The 10,115-nt window shown below is 55.8% G+C and overlaps 2 protein-coding genes across 3 annotated transcripts; both read left to right on the top strand.

Annotated features, from left to right (window-relative positions):
- Positions 1 to 356: 356 nt before the first annotated feature.
- Positions 357 to 6,281, top strand: KCNK4 (potassium two pore domain channel subfamily K member 4; the record flags this gene model as incomplete). Its single annotated transcript, XM_082629325.1, has 6 exons — positions 357 to 560; positions 3,762 to 3,885; positions 4,014 to 4,174; positions 4,359 to 4,545; positions 5,055 to 5,194; positions 5,877 to 6,281. The coding sequence occupies exons 1-6, from the start codon at positions 372 to 374 to the stop codon at positions 6,279 to 6,281; spliced, it is 1,206 nt and encodes a 401-aa protein (XP_082485451.1). The 5' UTR covers positions 357 to 371.
- A 706-nt stretch (positions 6,282 to 6,987) lies between these two features.
- Positions 6,988 to 10,086, top strand: CATSPERZ (catsper channel auxiliary subunit zeta). 2 transcript variants are annotated; one of them, XM_082627451.1, is made up of 5 exons: positions 6,988 to 7,017; positions 7,272 to 7,623; positions 8,485 to 8,564; positions 8,778 to 8,844; positions 9,577 to 10,086. In XM_082627451.1, exons 1-5 carry the CDS (start codon positions 6,997 to 6,999, stop codon positions 9,684 to 9,686), a joined length of 630 nt encoding a protein of 209 aa, XP_082483577.1. In that variant the 5' UTR covers positions 6,988 to 6,996; the 3' UTR covers positions 9,687 to 10,086. The 2 variants fall into 2 exon arrangements, with proteins under 2 accessions (XP_082483577.1, XP_082483576.1); XM_082627450.1 differs by having other exon boundaries at positions 8,778 to 9,660.
- The last annotated feature ends 29 nt before the right edge of the window (positions 10,087 to 10,115 follow it).

Here is a 10,115-nt window from a genome sequence, read left to right as displayed (position 1 = left end):
TTCCCCATTCCACTCTCCTTCCTTTCCTTTCCCGGTGCCCTCTTATCTTCTCACACCCTGGAGTCCCCGGACAGGGGCTGAGGGCAGGGCAGTGGAGGTAAGGGGGAGGACAGAGGTGGGGGGACTGGGTGTGTCCTGGTACCAAGTGTCCGGCCAGAGGGATGTGAGGAGAAGACGTCTGTGGGTAGTAGGGCTGGGGGCTCCAAGACCATTGGGTGTGTAGGGATTGGAGAAGGAGGGTGTAGGGGTGTCAGGTCAGGTTATTGATCCCAGCATCCCTGGTTCTGCCCACAGTGACTGCAGCTCCCCAGGAGCCCCCTGCCCGGCCTCCCCAGACGGGCCGTGGAATTGGCCGGGCCTCTGGGCGCGCCATGCGCAGCACCACACTACTGGCACTGTTGGCTGTGGTCCTGCTCTACTTGGTGTCCGGTGCCCTGGTGTTCCAGGCCCTGGAACAGCCCCATGAGCAACAGGCCCAAAGGGAGCTGGGGGAGGTCCGAGAGAAGTTCCTGAGGGCCCATCCATGTGTGAGCGACCAGGACCTGGGGCTCTTCATCAAGGTGCGTGGGTGGAGGAGAGCTCCTTCAGCAGTCACCCATGACCCCCTGACACTAGCTGCATGCCACTGGGGGCTTGTGCTGGAGTGCTGCTTCCAGACCTGCACCCTTGAAGGCAGGGTGCTGCTGGGGGGTGCAGGGCAGAGGCTGGGATCCAGGTCTCTGTGTTTTCAATATGGCGGCCAGGGCGGCATTTGTTTTCCTTGCTGTGCCTGGCATTGGATTATCTTCCTAAAATGGCTCCTTCCGTGTGTGATAGTGGTTGAATGAAGGAACGCATAAGGAAGAAATGAATAAATGGCTGTAACAGATGAGATGTGTTACATTTTCTCAGGTCTAACTCACTGGTTTAGGGTTGCCAGATGAAGTCTGGAACACTCAGTTAAATGTAAATTTCAACTAAAGCATGAATACTTTTAAAATATAAATATGTCCCATGCAGTATTTTTATTTGCTAAATCTGGCAACCCTACACTAGTTCCTATGCTTCTTTGAAGTCACAGATGCCTCAGAGAAACCCAAGAACACTGTGAACCCCTACCCCCTACCTCCAGAAAAGTGCACATATAAACATGTACTGATGATTCCGGAGGATTTCAGGATCCCCCAAGCTGGTCCATGCCATCATGGATGCCAGGTTGAGCACACCTTCCCACCAGGACACATGCTTATGATGCGGAGGCTAGAGGGAGGGCGAGTCAGGGATGGGGTCAACTTTGGACCAATGACTAAAGAAAGTGTGGGTTGCAGCCTTCTGGGCTACTGTCGGGCAAGCACCTCTGCTGCTTTCTCTCTGATTTCTGAGCCACTGTCATATTTTAAAAAATAAAGTAACATTTAACTTTAATACATTAATGTTTATTATTTTATTGAAAGGCACCCCTATTTCCTGCCCATTCTTTTTTTTTTTTTTTTTTTTTTTTTTTTTGCGGTACGCGGGCCTCCCACTGTTGTGGCCTCTCCCGTTGAGGAGCACAGGCTCCGGACGCGCAGGCTCAGCGGCCATGGCTCACGGGCCCAGCCGCTCCGCGGCATGTGGGATCTTCCCGGACCGGGGCACGAACCTGTGTCCCCTGCATCGGCAGGCGGACTCTCAACCACTGCGCCACCAGGGAAGCCCCCTGCCCCTTCTTTTGGAGGGAGGAGCCATCAACATGGAGCCTCGGTGTTCCAGCTGATTTCCAAGGTGGCAGGACCTGGAGCAGAGATGAGGATGGGGTGGGTCCAGGACACAGGCAGGTTGACATTGTCTCTGACACCTCCAGAATGCCCAGCAAAGCTCTGAGAGGCCTGGGTAGGAGAGTGTCTGGCCAGACCACAGGGCAGGAGGAGGGAGGAAATCTGACCTATTTTATCTTCACAAAGGAATTCCTTTTTTCCTGGTTTAAAAAAAAAAAAAAAAGACGAAGAAGAAGAAGAAGAGGAAGAAAGCAAGGGCAGAACCAAGCAAGGAGGGCAACAGCTGCTTTATTTCTCCTCCATAAATAGTCATGCAGCAATTATGCACCTACTATGTGCTAGGTGCTGTGCTGCACACCGTAGCGTGAGCAGGGAAATTGATATTGGGGTGGAACAGATGCAGGCTCTACCCTAGAGGATGTTACATCTAGGTGAAGGGACAAATCCATGGAAAGTTCACTGTAGGATTTAGTAGAAAAGGAGCTTTCATTACTTCCTTCTTTGTTAAATGCCTGTTGTATGCTAGGCCCTGGGCTAGGTGCTGGGGGCAAGGAGGGAGATGCCAGGGGCCTTTGGGAAGAGCTGGTAATTGAAATGAAGCAGGTGAGATGGGTAGAATTTAGAGATGGGTTAGTGATTGGGTTGAAAGAGACTCCCAGGCAGAGGAACAGCATGGGCAAAGGCGTGGAGGCTGGAAAACTCAGAGTGTTTTGCAGTTCTTGGATTTAACAGATGCCTAGTCATTTGGAGCAAAAATTAGAACACACAGAATGACAAAGGATTTTTTCCCCTAAGTAGTGAATTTATTGGAAAAGTGTTGCAAAATAAAATTAAATCGCTTTTAATCATACATTTCACTTCTTGGCTGTATTAAACAATTATTTCAGGAAATGGAATCATCTCAGAAAATCTGGGGATAAGGTCACTGTAACTTGAATTCCAAAATGGGAGTCCCAGGAGTGAAGACTGGGGAAAGGGAGGGTGGGACCGGATTGAGAAGGGGCTTACAGGCTGGGCTGGGGAGTTTGGACTCTATTCTGCAGATAGCAGGGAGCAACGGAGATTTTAGGCAGTCACTTTAGGAAGATTAATTTGGAATGTGTCTTGCTAACGAGGACTTGCAGTCAGAGAGAAAGAAGGTGGTTTATGACCTCCCTCACACCACTGTGTCTTAGCTCTGTGCTCCTTGGGGAAGGGCCCCGCTGTACCCCCTCCTCTTTTTGCTCTGACCTCCATCACTTAGGGCAGGCACTCTCAAAACACCGAGGGAGGCAGACTGGTTGGCAAGAGGGGCAGACACATCATGGCCATTTCATTAATTTAATCATGTTTATTGATCACCTATTATGTAGCACAGGGCTTGGTTTGGACTTCAGCAGGGTGGGCAGGGGTTTGTGTATTCATGACCCTCCTAAAACTGGATGCAAAATTTGTTGGTATGTGAACCTTCCTGGAGGGAGGGTCCCTAACTTTCATCAGATTTTCGAAGGCAAGGGACTCAAACTCAGCTTCCAAAGGGGCAGTGGGAGTGGTGGGGTCTGTGGAAAGCTGGAACTCACTGGGCATGATCTCTACATGGGGACCAATTTCACAAACACAGTGCTTGCTTTGATGTGAGTGCTTTAGCTCTTCACAATAACTCTATGAGGTAGGTACTATTATCACCATCCCCAAATGATAGATGCAGAAATTGATGCACAGCTCAACTTCACCTAGCACCAAGATTTGAACCCAGGCAGTCTGGTCCCAGAGTCTGTGCTCCTGACCACTGTAAAACTGGAAATCTGTTATATGAAATTAAGGGGCCGATAATGCAAATGTCTCTAAAACAATGTGTTGGTCAAACAAAATTGGGCTCCCCAATTTGCAATGTCTGCCCTAAGGGATTGCCTTCAGGGAGACCAGAGGGCAGGGGAGAGCTGGGAGGGGTAAGGAGGGAAACACCTTGGAGACTTGGACGGCCAGGGGGTTGGCTAGGACGGGAGGGAAGGACTGAGGTTCCTCCTTCTGCATCTTGTCCTGCAGGAGGTGGCTGATGCCCTGGGAGGGGGTGCAAACCCTGAAACCAACTCAACCAGTAACAGCAACCACTCAGCCTGGGACCTGGGCAGCGCCTTCTTTTTCTCAGGCACCATCATCACCACCATCGGTGGGGGAGGGGACTGGTCATGGGGTGTGGGGCACCGGGTGGCTGGGCTTTCTCACAGGCGAAGGCGCAGGGGGAGGTGGGGGGGTGCCAGGCAACCCCTAGAGCTGCTGCACGACCCCTCTGCCCAGGCTATGGCAACGCGGCCCTGCGCACAGATGCTGGCCGCCTCTTCTGCATCTTTTATGCACTGGTGGGGATCCCGCTGTTCGGAATACTGCTGGCAGGGGTCGGGGACCGGCTGGGCTCCTCCCTACGCCGCGGCATTGGTCACATCGAAGCCATCTTCCTGGTGAGCTGCTTCACACCCTGCGCGCCCTTGCGTTGGGCTCAGGATACACTTCCCTACATACCCACCCGGCACGTGAGCGGGGGGCGCCTGAACCTCAGACACGGGCTCCCAGAAAAGGGTTGTGGGGTGTGAGAGTTGGAGGTTTTGGTGACTCCTCGGCCCTGCCTACTGCCCCTCCCTGCAGAAGTGGCACGTGCCACCAGAGCTGGTGAGAATTCTATCGGCGGTGCTCTTTCTGCTGATTGGCTGCCTGCTCTTCGTCCTCACGCCCACATTCGTTTTCTGCTATGTGGAGGGCTGGAGCAAGCTGGAGGCCATCTACTTCGTCGTGGTGACGCTCACCACGGTGGGCTTCGGGGACTATGTGGCCGGTGAGGCCACTTTCTTAGGTTGCACTTCCCTACCCATTTTATTCCTGCCCAGGGGCTCTGCAATCTTGCCTCTCCCTCCAAGTTCCACAGGGCACTTGTGCGCTCACACGTGCTTGCTCCAATCCCTACATCCACTCGCTGAATGCACCCTCACATTTTTCCAGGGACGCAACACCTCGTGCCCACTCACATTCTTGCATGCTTGCACCCCACGCATGCTCACATATATTAAGTGACCCCTTCACACGTGCCACATTCTTGTACACGTGCACCCCTCACACATGCTCACATTCTTGCACGCGAGCACCCTACTTACTCTTCTCTTGCACACCTTCAAGTCACTCCCACTCGTCTTCTTGCATCCATTCGCGCACTCTAGCTTATACCCACTGTCCTGGGGAGGGCGGATCCTCTCAATGAGTTGGGAAGAGGGGCAGTGAACCAGAGACTCACAGGCTCAAGGCGTGTCTCACAATCAACTTCTTTCTGCCCTCCCCGTGGCGTCCCAGGAGCCAGCCCCAACCAGAACTCTGCAGCCTACCAGCCGCTGGTGTGGTTCTGGATCCTACTCGGCCTGGCCTACTTCGCTTCAGTGCTCACCACCATCGGGAACTGGCTGAGAGTAGTGTCCCGCCGCACTCGGGCAGAGGTAGGCGCCCCTGCGTCGACACCGCGCCTGCGCCCTGGCGCTGATGCACACTGCTCACCAGCAGCAGGTTGACTAGTCTGCCTCCCTTGCAGAGTGTGGGCTCCCCAAGGCAGGGACTGAGGGAGCCCCAGTGCGCACCGGCCGGGAACAAAGCGATAAACTCTGACAGGTTTGCAGGCGACTCCATCTCTACTCTCATGGATAAGGTTACCAGATTTAGCAAATAAAGATAAAGGAAGCCCGGTTGGTGTGAATTTTGGATAAGTTGCAAATAATATTTGAGTATAAATGTCCCAAATATTGCATGGGACATACTTATACTAAAATTTTATTTGTTGTTGTACTTTTATTTATTGTTCTCAGTATTTTGTAGACCCACTCCTTGCTGCCGGCCGTGGAGTGGGTGGAGGCGCAAAGGTCTCCGGGGGCACGGGAGGGAGAGCTGAAATAAAGTCCGGTCGGTCTTTTCTTCTGGAGAAAAGGGCACTTCCGCGCAGATGGAGGAGGGGAGAGCATGTGGCTGGGTGATGAGCTTTTCCCTCCTCCGGCCTTTTCCCACTCCTGAGGCAGGAAGACGAGGCAGAAAAGAGGGGCAGTGCCTGACTGGTGAAGGGGCAGGCTCCCGGGGTTGCGGAGACTGTCGAGGAGCCCCGGTCGAGGACTGCCTTTCCTCCCCGCGCAGATGGGCGGCCTCACGGCGCAGGCTGCCAGCTGGACCGGCACGGTGACCGCGCGGGTGACCCAGCGAGTCGGACCCACGGCACCACCGCCGCAGGAGAAGGAGCGGCCACCCCTGCCTCCGCCGCCGTGCCCAGCGCAGCCCGCCAGCAGGCCCCTATCCCCTGCGGCCCCGGAGAAGACCGAGCCACCCTCTCCGCCCACTCCACCCACCCCGCCCACGGCCTCCGCGCTGGACTACCCCAGCGAGAATCTGGCCTTCATCGACGAGTCCTCGGACACGCAGAGCGAGCGCGGCTGCGCACTGCCCCGCGCTCCACGGGGCAGCAGCCGCCCCCTCAACACCCCCAGGAAGCCCGCGCGGCCCCGCGGCCCGGGGCGTCCCCGGGAGAAAGGCGTGCCCGCGTAGGGGCAAGACCCCTGCCCGGGCCTCTCAAAGGGCTCCGTTCTTGCTCTCTACCCGGCATGCTCTGCTTGTTTAACCAAAGACCCCTCTCTCGACCGACCCGACTGCAACCTGGGGAGGAGGCTACGGGTTGCTTGTCTGCCACTCTCTGCTCCTGGCCCTCTCCTCACTTCATCCATTTCCAGAACCCCAAGGCCTTCTGTCTCGTTGTCCGTCTGGGCCTGTCCCTCACAACATCTCACGACTGTGCCTCAAAGCCTGCATCAATAAACGAAAACAGTCTGCATCGCTGCGGGCGTGGAGCTCCGGGGACGCGAGAGGGTGTGCGAGTGCTTGCGTCGTCGGGCCACCTCAGGGTCAAGTCAGGCCCCCCCCCTACGACCCCCAGGCCAAACCCTCCCCTCTCAACACCCGAACCATCGGTCAAGGCGTGGCACTCTTGGCTGTGCTTGTTCGGGTGTCTCTGCCTGGAGGTTAAGGATAGGGTCTGGCATGGGAATCTGCCAAGATGGGCGGTGCGTCCATCCTCAGTACAGCTATGGGGGCAGGGATGGGGAGACACAATGGCATCTAGTGTGGAGGGCTGTAGCTTGAACTTTCCCCGCGCGAGACCCGCGTCGCCATTCCGGACGGGACCCTGCCCCTCCCCCTTCCTAGAGCGTGAGCCCCTCCTCCTCGCCCCGAGGCCTTTGGCGACTGGGTCCGTTGGGGCAGAACCATGGAGGAAAAGCCTTTCAAAGTAAGAACTCTTCCTGGTCCTCCTCACCCTGTCAGCCCCCAGACTCATACTAGGTCCACCCTGGGCCACTCCCTGGCTATCCTCTCACTCAGCCCTGGCTCAGGGCAGCTCCCAACCATCACCCCCTCCTCCCCCCCACCCCGCAACTGAGTTTTGGCCCTGGATGGGCTCAGGATCCCCCCCGCCAGCCTGCTCTTCCTTTCCTCCCCAATTCCGCACGACCCTTGGCTTCCCTCGGTGTATGTGGCCCACAGGCGTTGGCCAAGTCTTCGGGCCACCGTGGCTCAGGCAAGTCGAGTCCGCACGACATCCGGAATCTGTGGACCACGGCCACGCAGTCGCAGCCGAAGCTGAATGTACCGCTGCCTACTGTCCGTGAGGACTCGGAAGTGGAGGGCAGCAGCGTAGGCGGCAAGACTCGCTGGTCTTACAACCAGAAGGCTGGCCACGACTCGCACGGTGGCTGGGAAGAATCGGATGACGGAGAGGACAAGGACAACTTCAAGCCAGAGGAGCTGGACGAGCACGCCTTGATGGAGCTGGAGATGCGCCGCGGCAGCTCCCCGGGAGGCCGTTTAGAGGAGGACGATTCCAAGACCGACAACGGTCAGTGTGGCTTCACTGGGCTGTGGGCGCAGGGCAGGGGGATGGCCAGAGCCTCAGTTACTATTGCTGTAAAATGGGGGAAAACTGTGGGACCCAAGTTTCTAGGACTCCCTGGAAGGGGCGCCAACGCTAATCTTCCACGCTTTAAATCAACCAGACCTTCTAGGAACGCCCCCTACCGGGCAGGCGTCGTACAAAGTCCTGGGGTCATAGAGAAGAGCAGGAGAATGTGCAAAGGCAGCGCGGTAGGACCTGTGCTTTTAATGGAATCACCCAGATAGTTGAAAGGAGGGAGTTAATGCCTTTTCTGTGGATTTGCGCTGCTTGAGGAGGTGCCTGTCTTTCATTCATTAAGTCAATGTTTACAATTTTTAAGTATTTACTTCCTACTTTGCGCTGTGCGCTGATTGGGACATGCCTCCCCTTTCTCCCCACCACCTCTGCTCTCCAGCCCTTCATCAGGGAATTGGAACATATAACAACTGCCATTTATTGAGCACTTGCTGTTGTGCCAGGCACTGGGCTTCCCTTGCATGATCACCTTTAAGCTTCACAACCTCCATATGGGGCCATTCTTATTATCCCATTGTACAGATGAAGAACTTGAGGGTCAGAAAGTCAGTCACTGGCCTTAAGTCTCACAAAGTGGGGCAGTCACAACTGGAACCTCGGAGGGTGGGACAACAAAGCCCAGGCTTTAAACCACTGTCCCATACTGTTTCCCACTAAAGTGGCACCTGGAGCTGGTCTCTGAAGGCCCCCCACCCCCACCCCGGCCAACATGCCTACCCATACATCCCCTCTGCTCCAGGGAAGTCTCAGCGGTCTGCAGATGACTGATTCCTTTTTTCTCTTCTCCAGAAAAGTCTTCCTCAGTGTCATCGCTCAATATCTGGAAGCACACACCCCATCGAGCCTACTGGGTGGAGCAGCAGAGCAAGGTTGGAGGCACCCAAGGAGGCTGGGGAGTTTAGTGGGGAGTGGGGGATGGGCAAGTTGGGGGTTTCAGGGGTGAGAGGGTGGGGGGGCTTTGCAGGGTGGAGGGGCAGGCAGGTCGGTTGAGGGTCTTGGGGCTGGAGGGAGCAGGTGGGGCATTTCAGCTGTGCGCAGAGCTGGGGTCCCTTGTACATCTGAGTCTCTTGCTGCCTCTCCAGCTGCCCCTGCCCCTGACTGAACTCATGGAGAATGAAGCTCTGGAAATCCTCACCAAAGCCCTCCGGAGTGAGCTTCCCCACTCCCCATCCCCCCAGCTCCCACAAGAGACCTTGGGGGATTTTGCAGGGCTTCGGCCTGTGGGAGTGGGGTTTCAGGATGTGTCTGCCTTGTCAGATTCCCTTATCACCCACAAATATTCCAGAAGCCCCATGAAAAGTAAAAAGTTAGGAGACTGGGCACAGGAAGACCCAATGGGGACAGCGTGGGGTGACCGTTAAGGGCCTGGGCTCTAGCCTCAGTGCAGCCCCTCTCAACCTGATGTAGGTTTTCTAAGGCTACTTCTTCCCTTGCCCATTGGGGATGACAGCCTTTCTGTGGCCTTGGCCCCTCCCTGGTTGCTGTGAGGAGCCTTTGGACAGTGGATTATTTGAGTAAACTTCCTTTGGTTTGCCCTGCTTACCTTATGAATGTGGGGGTGGGGTGGGGAGGGCTAATGGCTGAGACTGGGTGGTCGAAGCGGTGTCCCAAAAGCTGCCTGCTCCCAGTGCCCTAATTCAGGCCGGCAACATCTTCTCTAAACTTGCCTTCCTTTCCTCGTCCATCCTGCACTCCAACACCCCCATCCTACTCTGAATCCCCCATCTATTTGGAGCACAGGTCTACGACTTGACCATTCGAAACAAATAAAACAGGCAGGTCCCAGTACCCTGGAGATCCAAAGTTCCCCAAAGAACAAAGACCAGCTGCTGGGGAGGCCATGCCCCTGCTCACTGCCCTGAGTTGGGGTCTGCCCTCCAGGTTACCGATCGGAGATCGGCCGGGACCACTTCCTGACCAAACAGCTGCAGCAATACATCGAGGGGCTCAAGAGGCGCCGGAACAAGAGGCTGCAAGTCATGGTGATCTGAGAGCACCGCCTCGGGCTCGAGTGACCGCCCGACTCCAGCCCTGGTCCCAGATCCAAGTCCGACCCTGTCCACGTGGATTTTGAGCCTTAGAGAAATAAAAGAGTCTTCTGTACATGGTCCGTGAGTCAATGCGTGGCTGCCCGCGTGAGGCGGACGCACGTGGCCCCGCCTTTCCCTGTGACCTTCACTCGGTCACCGCAGTGACCTTGAGCGTTCTCGGTTCCGGCCCTATCGGCTCCGCCTTCCCGGGACTCGAAATCCAGAACTTCTTGCATGCATTAGGTCTGCTTCTTCCACTCCGGGTTCAGCAGCTTTGTGGGGATATTGGGTGAGCGGTCCAAGTGCCCCGATTGTGTTATCCTGGGGGAAGGCGGAAAAGGGAAAGGGACAGCACCTCCTATCTAATTTGGGCGTGCTAGGCCCCGCCCT

Source organism: Mesoplodon mirus (genome assembly GCF_964341445.2).
Source record: "Mesoplodon mirus genome assembly, chromosome: 7".
NCBI lineage: Eukaryota > Metazoa > Chordata > Mammalia > Artiodactyla > Ziphiidae > Mesoplodon > Mesoplodon mirus.
This window is presented reverse-complemented; position numbering and strand designations above follow the sequence as displayed.

Bases quoted from the DNA above. Each gene is read 5' to 3' on its own strand.
- CATSPERZ (XM_082627450.1), top strand. From the start codon at position 6,997: ATGGAGGAAAAGCCTTTCAAA. The intron at 7,018-7,271 runs GTAAGAACTCTT...TGTGGCCCACAG, and splicing joins TGGAGGAAAAGCCTTTCAAA to GCGTTGGCCAAGTCTTCGGG. The intron at 7,624-8,484 runs GTCAGTGTGGCT...TCTCTTCTCCAG, and splicing joins CGATTCCAAGACCGACAACG to AAAAGTCTTCCTCAGTGTCA.